The sequence below is a fragment of the Mchenga conophoros genome, linkage group LG3, assembly GCF_057382185.1.
Source record: "Mchenga conophoros isolate Kocher_MC1m ecotype Shallow Benthic linkage group LG3, M_conophoros_male_GT1.1, whole genome shotgun sequence".
In the NCBI taxonomy this organism is placed as follows: Eukaryota; Metazoa; Chordata; class Actinopteri; order Cichliformes; family Cichlidae; genus Mchenga; species Mchenga conophoros.
Window position 1 is genome coordinate 48220509 of NC_140528.1, and position 21672 is coordinate 48242180.

The window sequence follows — 21672 nt, forward strand, 5'->3', positions numbered from 1 at the left end:
AGATGATCAAATCTGAGAGGGAGAAGGATGAATTCATTCAGAAGCTGATAGAAATATTTCCTACACTGGACTCAAAGGTCAGTGAAAGCATCTCTCAGCACACAGAGGTAAACATGGACACATGTGATGCTGTCATCCTCCCAATGATCACAGACCTGTGCACTTATATTCCTGCAGTTTTGTCCAGCAGCAGTTTCTGTGTCATTAACCAAACACAACTTTGAAATCCTACCACTGCAAGATTGTTGACTTCATCCCACAACACTTAATGTTGTTAGCATCATGCTACATCAGCTCCCTTATATTTACATCATACAGCTTTAATGTGACTCTGGTTGTGTTTCATTATTGTGTCTTTAACATGAACATTTCTTCCTTCTGCTCTTTCTTCATGTAACATTTCTCCTGCAGTGGAAGAAGAATACTGAAATGATCTATCAGCTTCAGGAGGTGAAAGAAACAGCAGAGAAACTGGAGCAGCTGGAGAAGAAGAATCAGGTTTGTGTTTCCATTATAAACATTTTGAATTTACTGACCCAACTCTCTTTATGAATAGAATAATTGCACACATCAATATTTACTCACCATCAGACTGTACATTATAAATGAATCAATAAATCAAAATCTTAGCATCTCAATTATGAAAAAAAAGTCCCAGATATATACATGTAAGAATATAAGAAAAAACAGTGTGCATGCATAATCCTAAAAGGTTGATTCTGTTCATCTGGACGTAACGTTTTCAGTGGGAGAAACGTTTTGTCACTCATCCAAATAGAGCACTGTCAGTTTCAGCTGACTGCAGGTTTCCCCAACCTTATAAACCGTAGATTTACATAATTACTTAAACAAACTCAGCAGCACTGATGAACAATGGCCTGTGCGTGCATATTATTAGTAAGTAAAAAGTAAAAGCTGGTTTTAGTTTTAGAGACTCTACATTGAAACTAAGGTATTTCCTTAGTGTTATTTACAAATATTAATTGACGTTTTCCAGCTTATATTTACATAATACAGCTTTTATTTCCATCTTTATTTAAATCCTATTGTGGTATTAATATTGTGTCTTAAACATGAACATTTCTTCCATCTGCTCTTTCTTCATATAACATTTCAGGGTAAGACAGATAGTGAAATCATCAAACAGCTCCCGCAGGACAAAAAAACAGCAGAGAAGCTGAAGCAGCTTCGGGTTTGTCTTTCTGTTATAAACATTCTGAATTTACTGAACTCTATTTATGAATGGAATAACTGCACATATCAATATTTACTCACCGTTAGACTCTTTAATATAAATGAATAAATTTATATTAGATTTAAATCATCTGGACGCAGCGTTTTTGTCACGGTTCTGGGTCCGTTGGACCCAGTATTTTGAGTTTGTTTTGGTTTAATTTTGCATCATGGATTGTTTTCTCTTTTTTCTCTTGTGGTGGTTATTATTAATATTATTATTATTAGAGTTTCTGTTATCCATGTTTTAGGAATTGTGGTTTCATGTATAGTTCAGTTCCATGTGTCATTTTCTGTCTCTGTGTTTTGTCCGTGTCTCTGAGTGGTGATTCATGTTTCCTGTTTTATTGTGAAAGTCTTTGTCTTATGTTAGTGTGTGCAGCTTTGTTTCCCCTGTCTCGTTAGCCCTGATCTCTCCCAGCTGTGTCTCCCTCCTGTTGCCGATACCCTGTGTATATAAGCCCTGTGTTTTCCCATGCTCGGTGTCGCGTCGTACCATCAGATTATGCCTGTGTGTTTCGGGTCTCCATATTCCATGTTCACTTCATGTTTTGCTTTCGTACCAGCAATAAAGCTGAGGTCTTTGAGTTTCAAGTTAGTGTCTGAGTCCTGCGTTTGGATCCTCCTCTCCGCCTGCCCGCACACAGAGCCCTGACAGTTTTATAATATAAAACACTAAATCATTAAATCGGCAGCACTGATGAACAATATTTACATAATACAGCTTTTATTTGACTCTGGTTGTGTTATCATTATTGTCTTAAACATGATTGTTTCTTTCTTCTGCTCTTTCCTCATGTAACATTTCAGCTCCAGGGTGAGACAGATAGTAAAATCATCAAACAGCTCCAGGGGGCGAAAGACACAGCAGAGAATCTGAAGAATCAGCTGGAGTCCAAAAATTGGGAGGTTTGTGTTTCCTTTATACTCAATGAGAATTTGCTGACTCGGCTCTCTTTGGTAATACAGAATAGAACAGAATAGCCACATTATTGTCATTCAGAACATATACAGTTAGTGTCAGTATTTACATCAAATTGTACAATATAAATACACATTACCCCACCACACACTGATTTATTATTATTATTATTATTATTATTATTGAGTCCAGTTAGAGAGAACTTCTTGATGCAAAGATCCAGATGATCATAATGTCTCATTATTTACCCTTGGTCTTTAGGTGTTTTTATAAATAAAGTTTATTATTATTATTATTATTTAGTGTAAACACACAGTCATAGATAAAAGGAAACCTCTGTTCAGTTTTTGGATTTTGGTTTATCGTTGGCTGATCTGTCATTATGGAAACTGTATCATTTCAACAGTGACAGTTTATTATATTAACAGATAATATGTGTCATAAAAAAATCCCAACAATTACAACAACAAAATTTCAACAATTATAACAAAGTTAGACGGTGCATAAATTTAGGAGCCCCAACAGAGATATTACATCAACACTTCATTGAGCTTCATTTGCAAATATAACTCAAGACACCTCGGATTGTCTTTGATGAGTGTCTGGATCCTAGATGAAGGCATGTTTGATCCTTCTTCCATACAAAAAAACAGAAAAGCATCAACAGCCTGCTTCAAATCATCCCACAAAATTTCAATGACATCCAAGTCAGGGGAATGTGGTGTTATTCTTCCACAGCACAGTTTCAATCTGTCTCATCTAAATGAGCTTTTATACAACGAGCGGTTCTGTTTGTGGTGTGAGTGCAGAAAGGCCTTTTTTCATTACCCTCCCATACATATGTACAAATACACATCTTCAGCAAGATGCTCTGCAGGGTTTTGGAGGTGATTCATTCTGACAGTCCGCTGCATATGCAGCTCCTGTACTTTTCTTGGCCTGACCTGAGTTCAACCACAGCTGTGCCTGTGCTCTTCTATTTCCTGATTACTGTCCTTATAGTTGAAACTGAGTTCAAACCTCTGAGAGATCTTTTTGCAGCCTTCCCCTGAACCACAGTACTGACAATCTTTGTTTTCAGATCTTTTGAGAATTACTTTGAGAATCCAGTTCTGTCAGTGTTCAGTGTCAAAGAGAAGCACAACTTTAAAGTTTCCAATTTAAATAGATTTTCTTATGATTGGACATGCCTAATTTAGTTTTGCAAGTAATCAGTATTGAACAATCAGTGAAATTACAACGATACCCAAATTGTTGCACAGCCAGTTTTTACAACTAACTCCATTCTGTACGTCTAAATACTGCTTCACTAAAAATAGATGTTTGTGAAACCCCCAGTACTCAGATGTAGGAAATGAGGAGTAAATGAAATACATGCCACTGTTATCTTTTTGTTGAATGAAGAGTGAATTTTTATGCAGGGAGAGATGTTCCCAGATGTTTTCATACGATTGTTTATTTCAAAACCTTTTAACAAATAATTCAAAAACAGTTTTTGGTGACACAACATAAAACTGAACAGATATGTATGTGTGCCTGCTGAAAATCGCACCATTCAAATATGAAAACTGCCCACATTTAGATTAAGTGCTTAACTTCAGAAAAATTAAAGAGATAAAACGCTTGAATTGTTCCTTTTCGGTTTAAATCCCGACTGAATAGTCTCAACTTTACAGAGAAATCTCAACACTGGGTCCAGACCCGTTCTACCTGATGTCTGATGTAGAGGATAAGCTCTGTTCCAGCTTTTCATTAAGACAAAAAGTGGAAATTATGATGCTGATATGATTTCTTTGATGTGACCAACCTGCTAATTTTTCACAAGAAACAAGAAACGCAAGTTAAAAAATACCCCATAGCACCGTAGTGTTAGCCCCAGTACTCATATTTAAATAAAGTCATTGATTAATGAAATGATTTATGTAAATTGGATTAGTGTAAGAAAATTGATAGATGGGAAGTTTTTAATTAAATCATTTTTATTAAAATTCAAATCCATGAGTAAAATTTCAAATACTTGGCAGGATGCTGGACGGGCTCGGCCGAACCCCCAGCAGACACTGGAAAAGGCTGCACCAACTGTCCAGTGACCCCCATGGTAGCTGCAACAGGCTCTTCGGGGGGTCCAGAGCAAACTGAGTCCTCCAACTCAGCCTCTGCATTCAACCTGGCCTGGGTCTCAGTCCTACAGGGGCTTAGCTGTGCCTCATGGCATAGCATCTCCAGTGCAAACATTCTTATAATTTGACTTCTTGGAAGCATAGTTCGTAGCATGATCGACACACAGAGATGCTAGATAGTTCTGCAAGAGAATAAGATGATCTGTGGAAGACTTGGCTAGCAAATTCCCAGTCTTACTCATTTCATGAACAGGCTTTCCATAGCCAGGTCCAGGAACCAGCAAGGCAGTGTTTGTTTTATTTGCCTTAGAAAAAACACAGGGATCCAGAATATAGTCACCCACTTCATGCTGTTGTAAGCCGCGGTGATGCCGTGGACGCCGCCTCCGCCTGGAAGCCGTGGTTGTGGAGGCTGCCGCTGCTATGGCTGAGGTGAATTTGGCGGTAGAAGCAGCCACTGGTTGTGTCAAGGAAAATGCAGCACTTGTCTGCTGCTGCGGTGACATGGACATGGAGACAGACAGGTGACTCAACACGCCAAATTTTACTCCTGTAGCTGGCATAGTGAGAGCTGCATCACAGAGGGGCTGGAGTAATTCAGTCTGCATGCTGGGGGGCTGCTGCTTTGGCAACATGTTGTGGTCGAAGACCTGCAAATCCTCCGACAATACCTCCATGTAAGCAGGGTATGCAGACAGAATCCGGTCCAGCTGAACTCTAACCGACTGCTTCTCACTCTCCTGTCTGTGCGCAGAATAGATTTTCCACTGTCCATAGAGAATGGTCACACGAGAGCTGAACTCCCAAAAATCCTCACAGATGTCCGCTGGGTCCATTCTGGCCAGATTGTTCTGTCACAGTCTGGCGAGGGCAGACTGTATGAATTGACAAGAAAGACCCAAAATGCAGACTCCAAGGAACAGGGAACAAAACTGGAATGTTAACAAAAAGCGAGCCATTTAAAAGGTAAAAGGTACAAACAAAAGGCAAACTGAAGCAAAATTAACACAAACCTAGACTGGGAAATCTAAACAAACAATATGAAAAAAACCTGGATATGAAACCTAGAAACATGGTGTAAAGAACATGGCGTGAACAACAGACGACCTGACAAAGAATGAACAGAAACACACAGACTAAATACACACAAGGGTGATTAGGGGCAATGTTCCTTCTAAGCTGCGCACGTGAGTAATTGCGCACTGCTGGCACGGTCTCTGCGCAGAAAAAAAATCTGCGTTGCGAGCAAAAAAAATCTAACCTGAATTGAAATTAAAGTAAATATGTCAACAATTCTGTTTTGCAGTGTGAGTCAGTAAGTGACTGGCTGCTCCTGTATGGGATCAGAACGATGCCACCTTATCCCATAGTCCAGCCAATAATGCGATTCACATTCGTATATACGCAGCTAATCAGCGTCGTTGACAGGCTATGACAGCGTCCTTATGTGCCGACACCGGTGTTTCAGCTAGCAAAGCGGCTGATGTGGAGTGAAGCCACTTTAATGACCACGTGTACAACCATTGAAGATGTGAGCAGGACCGACGGAACAATTGACGGAGAACGTGTGGACTTTATACCAGTTTTTAAATTGTGTTGATCGGCCACGTAAAACCAGAGTTATGATAAAATATCTGCAATGTTTGATTTTCTTCCTGAATGTTATCGTTGTTTATATTTACTGCGGGAAGAAACGCTAAGAATGGCATTTTATAAGGAAAACGCTTGAAAGCACTCTCCGCCTGTGAGCAAAAACAAAACCAAAAATCCCACCCTTTCCTATTGGTATTAGTGTGTAGTGTAGTCAATAGTTTTGTTGTGTGTGTCAGAACAATGAGGCGACTACTGAATGTTACAGGTGTTACAGCAGTGATACATCTCCTGTTGTCACACCTGCAGGTATCAGGCTGTTGTTCTTCTTTATCTCACAGTGGACAGAAATTATTATTGGAGTGGCACAAATAATTTGTGTGGCATCAAATATGATGCAAAACAGCTGATTGTTCTGTAAATAGTTTGAAATGTTTCTTTAATTTGGCTGTATTTTTAGGTAAACAGCTGCAAAAACTGTTGTTTGCAAAACTCAGTAACTTTTTTGAAGAGGTAACTATATAATTAATTGCCAAACATTGGTCATTATATACTATATTTTGCAGAGAGAGAGTTACAGGACTCTCTCCGAGACCACAGACTCACAATACAAGTCAGAGCTTTATATATAAAAAAAGAAAGTTGGGTTTTCAAAATTGGAGTTCAAGTTATTGTTACTGCACAGGTCAATGACTAGATTTGTTTTACATTTTCATTGGAAGTGGGCTAAAGCAGTTAATTAAAAGTAGTCTAACATAAATGTAAACGCTGTAATTTGATTATTTTAATAAACCATGTAACTTGGATGGATTCGATGCTGGCGTGACCACAGTGCACACGTCTGATGTCGCTCACAGTGGTCCAAGGGATCGGTCAGGGAGTTTGTGTGTTCGCTCAGACACATGAAAAATTAGAAAATTAGAGGGAACATTGATTAGGGGGAGTGGAAACACATGGGGAAACAGCTGACACTAGACTGACATGATAAGACAAAGGAAGCAAAGCTGACTACACTGACATAGGACACAGACTTTCAAAATAAAACAGGAAACACGCGACTCAGACATGACAATATACACTTGACATCATAAGACATACAGCTTGAACACATAAAGGGCAAAGGGAGACTAAAACACAGCTGTAGAAGACACAAGGGGAATTGAAATAAACAAATGAGCTCAGAACCTAAAGAACTTAAACATAACATCCAAATAAACTAAAACTCAAAACGCTGGGTCAATAGACCCAGAAACGTGACACAGAAGAGAAGCTGAGAGGGAAAATATAGAATTTGAGGGACCAGTTAAAGTTGATAAGGTTCATCTTTCCTTTATCAGCTTCCTGAATTTGTTTATTCAACTTTGTTTATTACTGTAATGTAAAAAAGAAATTGGAATTGAATCTGTTTTTGGATGATTATTTTTGTAAATAAGGAATTTGTATTTACTGACGCAGATGATTTTAAATTCCAGCATAAACCGACCAACAAGCCCATAAATATCCATCCATCAAAAACTAAATCAATAAAATGGACAAAAAAGAGCATGTGTTAATAATAATCAAGGAGCTCATTAAATATCAGTTAATCACTTAAAAATGAGATGTGTTCTAAAACCTTTGACTGGTGATCTATATTAAGAATGACATCTATTTTACTACATTAAAAAATAAAATAATCTAAATAAATTAGGAATTTGAAAAAGTAATTAGAAGAATATTTCCATTAAAAATATACTTGTGTTTTAATTTCTCTCTGCTATTTGGAAAAGATGCTCTGGGCTGAGAAGATGAGAAATGAGGAAACTGACAGAAAACTCAAAGAGGTAAATCTTTTCACCCAAAGCGTTTAGCTACTGTCATCTGTCTTTTATCTCTTTGTATTCAATCCAAATTTAGAATGTTTTTACAAAAATAAATTTCCCACATATTTCAGTTCATAGCTGTGATCTTTTTCTTCATCTCTCTTCTGTCCTTTAGTTGATAAAGCAGCTCGAGGAGAAGAAGAAGAAAACTGAGGAAACAGTCAATGAGGTAAATCTTTGTCACCCAATCATCTGCTATTACAGTGGCACAGTTCCACATTTTGTCACATTACAGCCACAAATATGAATCAATTTTATTGGAATTCCACGTGAAAGACCAACACAAAGTGGTGCACACGTGAGAAGTGGAACGAAAATCATACATGATTCCAAACATTTTTTACAAATAACTGAAAAGTGGAGTGTGCGTAATTATTCAGCCCCCTGAGTCAATACTTTGTAGAACCACCTTTTGCTGCAGTTACAGCTGCCAGTCTTTTAGGGTTTGTCTCTACCAGCTTCGCACATCTACAGACTGAAATTCTTGCCCATTCTTCTTTGCAAAACGGCTCCAGCTCAGTCAGATTAGATGGACAGCGTTTGTGAACAGCAATTTTCAGATGTTGCCACCGATTCTCGATTGGATTTAGATCTGGACTTTGACTGGGCCATTCTAACACATGGATATGTTTTGTTTTAAACCATTCCATTGTTGCCCTGGCTTTATGTTTAGGGTCGTTGTCCTACTGGAAGGTGAACCTCCGCCCCAGTCTCAAGTCTTTTGCAGACTCCAAGAGGTTTTCTTCCAAGACTGCCCTGTATTTGGCTCCATCCATCTTCCCATCAACTCTGACCAGCTTCCCTGTCCCTGCTGAAGAGAAGCACCCCCAGAGCATAATGCTGCCACCACCATATTTGACAGTGGGGATGGTGTGTTCAGAGTAATGTGCAGTGTTAGTTTTCCGCCACACAAAGTGTTTTGCATTTTGGCCAAAAAGTTCCATTTTGGTCTCATCTGACCAGAGCACCTTCTTCCACATGTTTGCTGTGTCCCCCACATGGCTTGTGGCAAACTGCAAACGGGACTTCTTATGGTTTTCTGTTAATGATGGCTTTCTTCTTGCCACTCTTCCATAAAGGCCAACTTTGTGCAGTGCACGACTAATAGTTGTCCTATGGACAGATTTCCCCCACCTGAGCTGTAGATCTCTGCAGCTCGTCCAGAGTCACCATGGGCCTCTTGGCTGCATTTCTGATCAGCGCTCTCCTTGTTCGGCCTGTGAGTTTAGGTGGACGGCCTTGTCTTGGTAGGTTTACACTTGTGCCATACTCCTTCCATTTCTGAATGATCGCTTGAACAGTTCTCCGTAGGATGTTGAAGGCTTGGGGAATCTTTTTGTAGCCTAAGCCTGCTTTAAATTTCTCAATAACTTTATCCCTGACCTGTCTGGTGTGTTCTTTGGACTTCATGGTGTTGTTGCTCCCAATATTTTCTTAGACAACCTCTGAGGCCGTCACAGAGCAGCTGTATTTGTACTGACATTAGATTACACACAGGTGCACTCTATTTAGTCATTAGCACTCATCAGGCAATGTCTATGGGCAACTGACTGCACTCAGACCAAAGGGGGCTGAATAATTACGCACACTCCACTTTGCAGTTATTTATTTGTAAAAAATGTTTGGAATCATGTATGATTTTTGTTCCACTTCTCACTTGTACACCAATTTGTGTTGGTCTTTACGTGGAATTCCAATAAAATTGATTCATGTTTGTGGCTGTAATGTGACAAAATGTGCAGAAGTTCAAGGGGGCCGAATACTTTTGCAAGCCCCTGTATATGAAGACTATGTGGAGAAGAAGCTGTTTGAGTCAGGTGCACTGGAGGTTCGCCTGAATAATAGCTAAAGTCTATTTATTGGGAATCCTTACATTCATCATCTTACACTCACCTTAGATGTCCTTTGGTTTGTTTGCTAAAGGTTAATTTTCTTTCCAACATTTTTGAATTTCTTTTCCTTTAGCCATAGCAACTTACCCATCTACTATTTAAATACTACGATTTAAGAATTCTGCTCTGTTATGTTTATTTCTTATCGCCATACTTACTGTTGTTACTTCCTCTTACTTTGGGGTTATTTTAACAAGTGACTCGGAGTTCAAGGCAAGGCAAATTTATTTGTATAGCACAATTCAACAACAAGGTGATTCAAAGTGCTTTACAGAGACATTAGAAACAAAAACAGATAAAAAGCATGATTTAAAATTGATTAAAACAAGCAAACAAACTAACTAACTAAACACACACATTCACATTCACACCTGTTCGCGCGATCTGAACCCTTATCGTAAGGGGAGCTACCAGTCCTTCTGTGGACGAGCTACTTTCTATTTTAAATTCCCTGAATTTAAAATACTCTCTAGACCCAGCTGGGGAGCTACCCAGAGCTCTAAACCCACTTAACAAACAAACAAACAAACAAAACAGTATATAAAATCAAAACAGATAAAATCAGAACAGTAGATAAAATCAGTAGTTAATGTAAGTTTTGAAATTTAAGCTTAAAAGTGTGGATTTGGTGCTTTATTCAAATGCAAATGTTCACACAGACTTGGTTCTTTTTCCTTTCAGAATAAACTTCTGAGCAGCCAGTCTGTGTTCCTGCATTTCTTTTATTTTCTCATCATTCTAACAGCATCTGATGAAGTCCTGTGATAAACCTTTAATCTTATAATCACTGAACTTTATATTTTGCTCTATAGAAATCATACTAATATTAGAGGACCAAAACTTTAAATCTGTCTTCCAGGTTTAGTGACCGTAGTTTTTACAGCTGTGATGAATTCCATTTACAAAAAGGAAGAACACAAACTGATCTCTGACAACAGGATTCCGAGAGCAGTTGTGGATTATGTTTGGGTTTAGGATGCGGAGATGATCCAATCAAAACTAATCCAGAAGTTGCTCAACATGTAACTGAGGAGTGGTTGAGGTCAAAGCGCTTCATCATGGAGAAACTTGATGTCTGTTATGTCAATGATTCATGTTTAAATAGTCAGTTGTTCAACTTGTAAAACTTTATTCTATGAAGACTCAGTTAAGTGAAGTAAGCAAAACCTATTTTCATTCATCAAAATTTCAAAAATACTAAATTTATCGTCATTCAGAATAGTTGGTGCACATCAGAATGAATTTCTGGTGCATTTGCTCATCATCAGATTGTAGAATATAAATAAATCAATAAAAAGAAGTCTAAATGTTTAAAATATAAAAAAGAGTCTATAATAAATGTGTAAGAATATAGGGAATGAAATATAATATTAGGATTATGAAATATTTTATTAAGGGGAGGCAGTCAGGGTGGGTGGTTGGTGTGCTGGTGGTTGGAGAATGAAACTATTGTGACATCTGGCTGTCCTGGTCCTGATGCTGCTAAACCTCTTTCCAGAGGGCAGAAGGTAGAACAGTGCATGGTGGGGGTGGGCGGAGTCTGTGATGATGTAATGTGACTCTGCTGAAACAGCATTTGTGCTCGACATCCTGGGTGGATGGAGGAGAAGTCCCGATGATTGTCTGTGAGGCCTTGAAGCTGTCAAACCAGATGGAGACACAGCTTCTCAGCACACTTTTGATGCTGCCTCAGTAGAAAGTGAAGATGATGGAGGAGAAAAGTGTGCTCTTCTAATCTGACACAGGAACTGCAGACACGGCTGAGACTGTTTAACCAGTGCTCATGTGTTTGGTGACCAGTCTAACTTCTTAGTTATCTGTAGCCCTAGAAAGTTGACACTGCTGACTACCTCCACTGTTGTCACTGTTGTCAATCATTAGTGGAAAATGACTGGACTGTTTTGTCCTGAGGTTGATGATCAACTCTTTGATCTTCTTGACATTCAGGATTAGATTGTTGACACCGCACCGGTTGTTTCACATCATCTATAGGACAGATCTGTGTTGTCCATAATGAAACCCATCACCGTTGTGTCATCTGCGTTCCTAATCATGCGATTAGATGAAGATGCAGCGCTGCAGTCATGTGTCAGCAGCATGAACTGGAGTTGGCTCAGTAAACAGCTGTGATGGGAGCCAATGGAGAGACAGGTGGAGCTTAAGATCCTGTTTCCTACTCTCACTGAGTGACTTCTGTCAGTGAGGAAGACCAGCAGCCAGATACACATGGGGGTGCTGATACCTGTGGGAGGGGTCAGTTTTTTCACCACCTCCCGGAGGATGATCAACTAACAAACAGCATTCATACGTGACTCTTCTCGTAAAGCTCAGGTAACGAGCAGAGGACATCGCTCTGTGGAGCGGTTTGGCCAGTACGAAGACTGACCTACTTTTTGCAGGTAATTGTGGACATTCAATTTTTTTGTACGGTAGACCCTGCAATAGTACGTACAGAGAAAAACCCAACAATCATATGCCCCTATGAGCAAACAAAAATGAGCAAGCACTTTGGCGACAGTGGGAAGGAAAAACTCCCTTTTAACAGGAAGAAACCTCCAGCAGATCCAGGCTCAGGGAGGGGCGGGGCCATCTGCTGTGATTGGTTGGGGTGAGAGAAGGAAGACAGGATAAAGACATGCTGTGGAAGAGAGACAGAGGTTAATAACAGATATGATTTAATGCAGAGAGGTCTATTAACATATAGTGAGTGAGAAAGGTGACTGAAAAGGAAAAACTCAATGCATCATGGGAATCCTCCGGCAGCCAAGACTAGAGCGAAGTGCTCTAATAGGGTGATATGGTACTACAAGGTCATTAAGATAAGATGGGGCCTGATTATTTAAGACCTTGTATGTGAGGAGCAGGATTTTGAATTCAATTCTGGATTTAACAGGAAGCCAAAACAAGAGAAATATGCTCTCTCTTTCTAGTCCCTGTCAGGACTCTTGCTGCAGCATTTTGGATCAGCTGAAGGCTTTTCAGCGAGTTTTTTGGACATCCTGATAATAATGAATTGCAGTAGTCCAGCCTGGAAGTAATAAATGCATGAACCAGTTTTTCAGCGTCACTCTGAGACAGGATATTTCTAAATTTAGAGATGTTGCGCAAATAGAAGAAAGCAGTCTTACATATTTGTTTAATACATGCATTGAAGGTGTCACGGTCTGTGTGGCAGACCATGGGGATTTGAGGAATGAGGACCCAAAATGCAGGACTTGATGAAGGCAGTTCGTTTATTTACAGTGGTGTAAACCCAGACAACAATAAATCCCCAGTGCGATCCCGACTCCTGTTCCGTGTCTTCTTCCTTATCCCGTGCTCTGTCTCCATTCCCTGTGTACTATCCGTGTGCTGCCTCCTGGTCGCCACAATTCCTCCTGAGGAAACACGCATACAAAAGGCAGCCGTGAGTACAAAACCTAACGGCAGACTTGCACTAACCTTGCACATTAATCTAAGACTGACGGGAATTCACTCAACGATCCAGCGTCGAGGAGCTCTCAGCCACACTGTTTTGAAGTTCCCCTGACGAGGCTTGATCGGTGCCAGGTGTGTGTGGATTCCTGGGTGTGACCAGTCAGCTGGCAGGGCCACACCCATCAGGCCTGAAAGTGCCTGCCACGACCGCACCCTCACACACACACCCATAAACACCTGACAGTACACAAACACGGAACACAGGACAGCAGAAACAACCATAATAACAATAATAATAATAATAATAATAATGATAATAATGACAATAGTAGTCCACACTGCTCACGGACCCCGAGTCCCCGGAACCGGATCCGTGACAGAAGGACATATCCTGGTCAAAAATGACTCCAAGGTTCCTCACAGCGTTACTGGAGGCCAAGGTAATGCCATCCAGAGTAAGAATCTGGTTAGATTTCTAACATTTTCAGGGCCGAGTACAATAACCTCAGTTTTATCTGAATCAAGAAGCAGAAAGTTAGCAGCCATCCAGGTCTTTATGTCTTTAAGACATTCCTGCAGTTTAACTAATTGGTGTGTGTTATCTGGCTTCATGGACAGATAGAGCTGGGTGTCGTCTGCATAGCAGTGAAAATGTATGCTATGTCTTCTAATGATACTGCCTTTCCCTTTAAGAAACCAACACATAAACTTACATGTGTGTTTATCAATTCTCTATCTTAACTATGTTCCTGGACGACATTAGTCTTCTACTTTTTTATGACACCACCCTCTAGTGGTGCAGTTTGGTGTATAACATTACAGGACACAAAATCTCTTCCCTCTTTATGAAAGAGCCTTCATCGCAAACAAATGATCAGAAAATAGAGTGTAGCAAACTCAACATTTAACAAACCAACAATACACGTGTAACTTAAATCATGAACAACAGTCATAAGATCAGAATAATACAAACATCCATCCATCCATCCATTTTCATCCACTTTATCCGAGGCCGGGTCGCGGGGGCAGCAGCCTAAGCAAAGAGGCCCAGACCTCCCTCTCCCCAGCCACCTCCTCCAGCTTATCCGGGGGAATACCAAGGCGTTCCCAGGCCAGCCGAGAGATATAATCTCTCCAGCGTGTCCTGGGTCTGCCCCGGGGCCTCCTCCCGGTGGGACATGCCTCGAACACCTCACCCAGGAGGCGCCCAGGGGGCATTCTTGTCAGATGCCCGAACCACCTCAGCTGACTCCTTTCGATGTGGAGCAGCAGCGGCTCTACTCTGAGCCCCTCCCGGATGGCCGAACTTCTCACCCTATCTCTAAGGGAGAGGCCAGCCACCCTTCGGAGGAAGCTCATTTCTGCCGCTTGTATCCGCGATCTCGTTCTTTCGGTCACTACCCACAGCTCGTGGCCATAGGTGAGGGTAGGGACGTAGATCGACCGGTAAATTGAGAGCTTCGCTTTTACACTCAGCTCCCTCTTCACCACGACGGACCGGTGCAGCGTCCGCATTACTGCAGCTGCAGCCCCAATCCGTCTGTCGATCTCCGGCTCCCTTCTCCCATCACTCGCGAACAAGACCCCGAGATACTTGAACTCCTCCACTTGGGGCAGGAACTCATCCCCGACCTGGAGTGGGCACTCCACCCTTTTCCGGCTGAGAACCATGGCCTCAGATTTGGAGGTGCTGATCCTCATTCCCGCTGCTTCACACTCGGCTGCGAACCGCTCCAGTGCGAGCTGGAGGCCCTCACCCGATGAAGCCAACAGAACCACATCATCCGCAAAAATCAGAGATGAGATTCTGAGGCCACCAAAGCGAAAGCCCTCCGCCCCTTGGCTGCGCCTAGAAATCCTGTCCATAAAAATTATGAACAGAACCGGAGACAAAGGGCAGCCCTGGCGGAGCCCATCACCCACCGGGAACGAGTCCGACTTATTGCCGGCAATGCGAACCAAGCTCTTGCAACGGTTGTATAGGGATCGAATGGCCCGTAGCAATGGGCCAGACACCCCATACTCCCGCAGCACCTCCCACAGGACACCCCGAGGGACACGGTCGAATGCCTTCTCCAAGTCCACAAAACACATGTAGACTGGTTGGGCAAACTCCCATGCACCCTCAAGTATCCTCGAGAGGATAAAGAGCTGGTCCAGTGTTCCGCGACCAGGACGAAAACCGCATTGTTCCTCCTGTATCCGAGGTTCGACTAGCGGACGAACTCTCCTTTCCAGCACCCTGGCATAGACTTTCCCAGGGAGGCTGAGGAGTGTGATCCCCCTGTAGTTGGAACACACCCTCCGGTCCCCCTTCTTAAAGATGGGGACCACCACCCCGGTCTGCCAGTCCACAGGTACTGCCCCTGATCTCCACGCAACATTGCAAAGGCGTGTCAACCAGGACAGCCCTACAACGTCCAGAGCCTTCAGGAACTCGGGGCGGACCTCATCAACACCAGGGGCTCTGCCACCAAGGAGTTGTTTAACTGCCTCAGTGACCTCGCCCCCGGAAATTGGCGGGTCATTCCCCTCATCCCCAGACTCTGCTTCCTCCTCGGAAGACGTGTCAGTGGGATTAAGGAGGTCCTCGAAGTATTCCTTCCACCGCCTGACAATTTTCTCAGTCGACGTCAACAGCGCTCCGCCAGCACTATACACAGTGCAGGTAGAGCACCGCTTTCCCCTCCTGAGACGCCTGACGGTTTGCCAGAATCTCTTCGAGGCAGTCCGAAAGTCTTTTTCCATGGCCTCTCCGAACTCCTCCCACACCCGAGTTTTTGCTTCAGCCACTGCCCGAGCCGCATTCCGCTTGGCCTGTCGATACCTGTCGGCTGCCTCCGGAGTCCCACAGGCTAACCAAGCCTGATAGGACTCCTTCTTCAGCCTGGTGGCTCCCTTCACCTCTGGTGTCCACCATTTGGTTCGGGGATTACCACCACGGCAGGCACCAACCACCCTGCGGCCGCAGCTCAATGCAGCAGCTTCGGCAATGGAGACGCTGAACATGGTCCATTCGGACTCGATGTCCCCAGTCTCCCTCGGAATGCTGTCGAAGCTCTGCCGGAGGTGTGCGTTGAAGATCTCGCGGACTGGGGCCTCTGCTAGACGTTCCCAGCACACCCTCACTACGCGTTTAGGTGCACCAGGTCTGTCCAGTGTCCTCCCCCGCCACCTGATCCAACTCACCACCAGGTGGTGATCAGTTGACAGCTCAGCCCCTCTCTTTACCCGAGTGTCCAGAACATATGGTCGCAGGTCTGGTGATACGATTACAAAATCGATCATCGACCTACGGCCTAGAGCATCCTGGTGCCACGTGCACTTATGGACACTCTTATGTTCGAACAGGGTGTTCGTTATGGCCAAACTGTGATTAGCACAGAAGTCCAATAACAAAGCACCGCTCGGGTTCAGATCAGGGAGGCCGTTCCTCCCAATCACGCCCCTCCAGGTCTCGCTGTCGTTACCCACGTGAGCATTGAAGTCTCCCAGCAGGACAACAGAGTCTCCAGGTGGAGCACCTTCCAGCACCCCCCCCCCCCCCCCCCCCCAGGGACTCTAAGAAGGCTGGGTACTCTGAACTGCCACTCGGCGCATAAGCACAGATGACAGTCAGGACCCGTTCCCCGACCCTAAGGCGCAGGGAACAAACCCTCTCGTCCACCGGGAAAAACCCCAACGAACCGGCAGCAAGCCGAGGGGATATTAGAATACCCACCCCAGCCCGCCGCCTCTCACCAGGGGCAACTCCAGACTGAGACAGAGTCCAGCCCCTCTCCAGGAGACTGGTTCCAGAGCCCAAGCCATGCGTAGAGGTGAGCCCGACTATATCTAGCCAGTACCTCTCAACCTCACGCACTAACTCAGGCTCCTTCCCCACCAGAGAGGTGACATTCCATGTCCCTATTGCCAGTCTTGGCAGCCGGGGGTCAGTCCGCCAGGGCCTCCGCTCCTGGCCGCCACCCGACACACAATGCACCCGACCCCTATGGCGCCTCCTGCGGGAGGATGGGCCCATGTCTCCTCTTCGGGCTGTGCCCGGCCGGGCCCCATGGACTAAGGCCCGGCCACCAGACACTCGCCCTCGGGCACCCTCCCCGGGCCTGGCTCCAGGGCGAGGCCCCGGTAACCCTATCCCGGGCAGGGTAAACTGTTCCCTCGATGTCTTTTTCATAGGGTCTTCTGAATACAAACAGTAAGGCTGAATAAGCCTATAATTATTTGCACTGCTATGCAAAATGAAAAATACATTATTATTCCCATTTATGTTTTTAATGTAGTTTTTAGTGCACTGTTGGCAGTAAATCCATTCTGTTAAACTAAAGTACAACAACCACCAATATTATGGCACAATATGGTCTTTGTGACAGCGAGGCAGGCTACATGACACATGGCAGTCTTGGGGACAGTCACTGAGGAACAGCATACAAGACGAGTGTCATTCTAGATCTTTCCATCACTCAGCAAGAAGCCTTTGGTTTTTGTTACTGTTACAGGCGGAGGAAATCTGAGGTGTCCTTTAACAGCATGATGTGTTTTCATGATCCTTACTCTCCTTTAATGCTTCTGTACATTACGCTTAGCATCAGTGTAACGTTGCCTCTTCAGCTTATATTTCTTAACTGAATGAGGTGCAAAGTCATCCAGTGGAGACACAGTAGAAGGCAAACGGAGCATGTCCAGTTTAGTATGCATCTTTCTGCCATGCAGGAGTTCATATGGAAAGAAGGAAGTTGTCTCATGCAGTGTTGTACAATAAACGTGAACAGGTGATATAGCAATCACTATTACTATTACCGACACCACGTGACCCAAAGCTACGCCTATCCACAACACAGTTGTTTTCTTGGGATCTTCCTTTTGGAATTTATGTCATATCCGGCTTTTAATTCTACATAGAACCTAATTTATTAACTTTTTATGAATGAAAGTGTGTGATTACATTGTGGAATCACACAGATGTGTTTTGCCTTCCATTGTTGCAGTTTCTGTATCATTAATCACAAAAACACAACACATAACATTGTTAAAACCATGTTACATCACCTCCCTGATATTTACATAAAATAGCTTTTATTTGATATCTTTATGAATATAGAATAGAACAAAATAGAATAGAATTACCACTTTATTGTAATTCAGAACAGCTAGTGCACATCATAATCAAATTCTGGTGCATTTACTGTCACCAGACTGTACAATATAAATAAATAAAATAATAAAACATAATCTAAAGGTATAAAATACAAGAATATATATGTGAGAATATAAAAAAGAAATATTGTTAGGATTATGAAATATTGTTATTAGTGAGAAAAAGCTGTGCAGGATCTTACATATATTGAACAGACATAATAGCAGCAGAGAAATGTACAATCATCATATCAGCCATGAAATTACACTGCTGTAAATATGCAGTCATGGGGGGCAGAGGGGAGCGGGATTTGTAATAACATTACTTTTATTTAAATATAGTGCTTGACTACTGAACTTTAAATTTCAGAGATAGATCTGTCAAATCAGTAAATGCAAAATAGTTGCATAAAATAGTTTCCAACCACAGGAAATTTGAGTATTGTCATAATTTTATTTTTGAGATGTCAATTCCCTTTTTGCAGGTAATGGTGGACATGTCTGGACAAGTCTGATAAAAAACGTTATTCCAAAGCAGGAGGTGCTATGATACAGTAGAAACAGCTGATAAGATCGTTAAGGCGTGTTTATGGACTATAATATTTTTGCTTTTGCGTGTGCTTTTAACAGGATTTTTGCAAAGCCATTAGTTGACCTGGGACAAGTTGAATGCATGATAAGTTGGGAAAACTCCTCTGTTTTCATATGCAAAAATACTGTTGCTCTTGCCTATCTGGTTGCAATTCTGCAGCCATTGCTTTAAAAATAGTTACGCAGATGGGATCACGGGCTACAGACATAAAAGTGAAAAACAGCGGGTCAAGGCAGAATCTCCAGAAGGAGAAGCAGAGGGCGGATTGGACCACTCTGTGCTGAGAGTCGTCCTGAGGTTGGGGTCATCCTGTAATCTCTTACAAAATACCTCCAACGCCTCATTGACTGGAACGCTAGTGAAAACAGATGTAACATTGTACGAGACCATTGTTTCATCTGCCTCCATAATGACGTCGCTCACCTTCTCAACAAAATCTAAGTTGTTCTGGATGTGATGTTCAAAGCTTCCTATCAACGGGTTGAGCATCAAAGCCAGAAACTTTGACATGTGGGCTGGTTTCAGTCATTATGCAAATGTACTGTTTATAAGGTTGGGGAAACCTGCAGTCAGCTGAGACTGAAGAAGTCACTTGGATGTGTGACAAAACGTTTCTCCCACTGAAAACAATACGTCCAGATGAACAGAATCAACTTTTTGGGGTTTACTTACCTGGATGATTGAGCATGCATCAAGACAGTCAAGAGTGTTCTTGTAAAAGATGTACAATGTTTATGTTATGTTTAAATTCATTATTATTCTATAAACATTGACAACAATAATAAGTGATAATCAGTTTTCCGATTATGTGGGGCCACAATTTTTTTAAATTAATTAATTCATGTATTTTTGGGGGGGTTCAAGTTTAGAAACTGGATTTAACGCACATGTAATCACTGTCTTACTGACACTGATCACAGACCTGTGTAACCAGTTTGTGTGTGTTACGCCTGTCAATGTGTTGTGTTCTGGTGTTTAAGTAAAAGCCAGAAACCAGCACTGGATCTCTTGGCTCTTTACTGTCAACCACTGTGTTGTGCGTCTGCTAGGCTGGCTCTCCTCCGGCCATGCTGGAAGGAGCTGTGACCGGGCACACATGCAGTGCCTACGTGATCACCTAGTACACAACCGCACGAACACACACAGACTCAAAACACATAGGCAGGAGATTAAAACACAAGATAAAATATTTAATTTTTAAAAAGGGTGTTTTGGTGTGATTCATAAGCATTTAATACATTTGCTACACCTACACACACTCAGTGTTTACCTCTCTGTGACTTTGTTTAAAGTGAATTGGCTGGTAGCACAGCAGCTGATATGATTGGTCTGGGGTGATTTAATCATTTTCCTTCTATAAGCAGACCTGAAAAATGGCATAAACCACTCACAAAATATTAAACCATGGGGCTTTTAGAATTGAATCATTAATGAAAATGTAAAATCTTTCTTTTTCTCTCTCTTCTTTCTTCGACTTGTTAACGCAGCTCGAGGAGATGAAGAAAACTGAGGAAAAGCTAAAAGAGAATAATCTATGTCACCCAAATCAATTCTTACTTCTTCACTCACCCCTTTTTTCACATTCTATGTTCATAAAACAATCTGTATTTATTTATTAGTTATTATTAATTTGTAGCCACACCCCCAACCAGTCATTCAGTTCCCTTTTATATTTTTATGATCTTAATCTTCATCTTACTTCTGTCTTCTAGTTGGAAAAGACCAGCAAGGAGGAGGATATGGAAAATGGGGACAAAGCTCCAGTAAGATATAATGAGAGAAGAAGCCAACAGACAGGAGACTATGAAGAAAGAACAGCACGGGGATCAGGAGGTTCATTTCACTATTATAAACCCTCTGAATTCCTTTTTTTGTCATTTTTCTGGCTTTTATTGGATAGGTACAGTGAAGAGTGACAGGAAAGTGGAGGAAGAGGAAACACGCAGCAAGCTTTTAGCCATAGTGCAAGTGGTCGCTTGCTCATACAAGTGAGCTAAAGCAGCATCTCTAAATAGCTTTTTGAGTTTAATGTAAAGTAAATCAAACTATTCTATACAATGAAAGAGAAGGTGCAAATTATATTTTTTAAAACGTTATATACTATAACATAATAATATTATGGTAATATTTTTATAGTTGATGTCAAATCCATAATTAACATGTACCTACTTCATCTCCGTGATGCAATTATAATATAATGTATTGTACAGTACACCAATTGATATTGATATTAAGGAGCCTATTATTAAAATAATGGAAATAATTTAGTCTATGTTATAATTATATGACCAAAGCTCAGACAAAGATGGGAGACTAAAGAGAAAATGGAGTTTGAAATGACCAAATGTTATTTAATTCAATCAAATGGCTAGATCAGTCCTATGTGACTCCAGGTGTGCAGTGAAGGCATCTTAAAGAAAGACAGTTAACCACAAAAAACAAAAACAAACAAAACTGTTAAAAACCAATTGCCAACAGGTGTGTTTTCTCTTAGGTTTCCCCTCTCAACATCTGCACACCACTGGCAAAACAAAGGGAAGAGCAAGTAACGATGGGCAAGTCGGAGCCCTCCTCCCCAATCAGGTATAGTAAGAAAGTTTCTGCCTAAAATTTTTATTATTATTACTATCCTTTATTTATCCAAGTGAAAAGTCTCATTGAGATTTAAATCTCATTTCCAAGAGAGACCTGGCCGCTGGTTACATTATTTTGGCACTTGTCATTTAAACTATTAACCCTTTAAGACCTACCATAGAACCAAGTCCGCCAGAGCTTACTTTATATTTTTACATGCTGTAGTGCCATTTTTGGGAGCATTTCAAGTTGCTATACATCAATACAACTGTTATAGCCCATACTTTAATAATATGTATGCATTAAGTGCATAGTAATTACATAAATTGCAAAA

The 21672-nt window shown here is 41.9% G+C and overlaps 1 protein-coding gene across 2 annotated transcripts in view; it reads left to right on the forward strand.

Moving 5' to 3' along the window:
- Positions 1 to 21672, forward strand: part of LOC146579117 (uncharacterized) — an 87483-nt gene that overhangs the window by 59427 nt on the left and 6384 nt on the right. Inside the window, exons 25-32 of one of the 2 annotated variants that reach the window (XM_085261220.1) lie at positions 3 to 77; positions 412 to 498; positions 1118 to 1192; positions 2044 to 2142; positions 7635 to 7688; positions 7843 to 7896; positions 20477 to 20597; positions 21259 to 21347. In XM_085261220.1, coding sequence (XP_085117346.1) covers positions 3 to 77; positions 412 to 498; positions 1118 to 1192; positions 2044 to 2142; positions 7635 to 7688; positions 7843 to 7896; positions 20477 to 20597; positions 21259 to 21347 — 654 coding nt within the window. The remainder of the gene's footprint in view (positions 1 to 2; positions 78 to 411; positions 499 to 1117; positions 1193 to 2043; positions 2143 to 7634; positions 7689 to 7842; positions 7897 to 20476; positions 20598 to 21258; positions 21348 to 21672) is intronic. The other variant, XM_085261227.1, reaches the window with a different exon arrangement.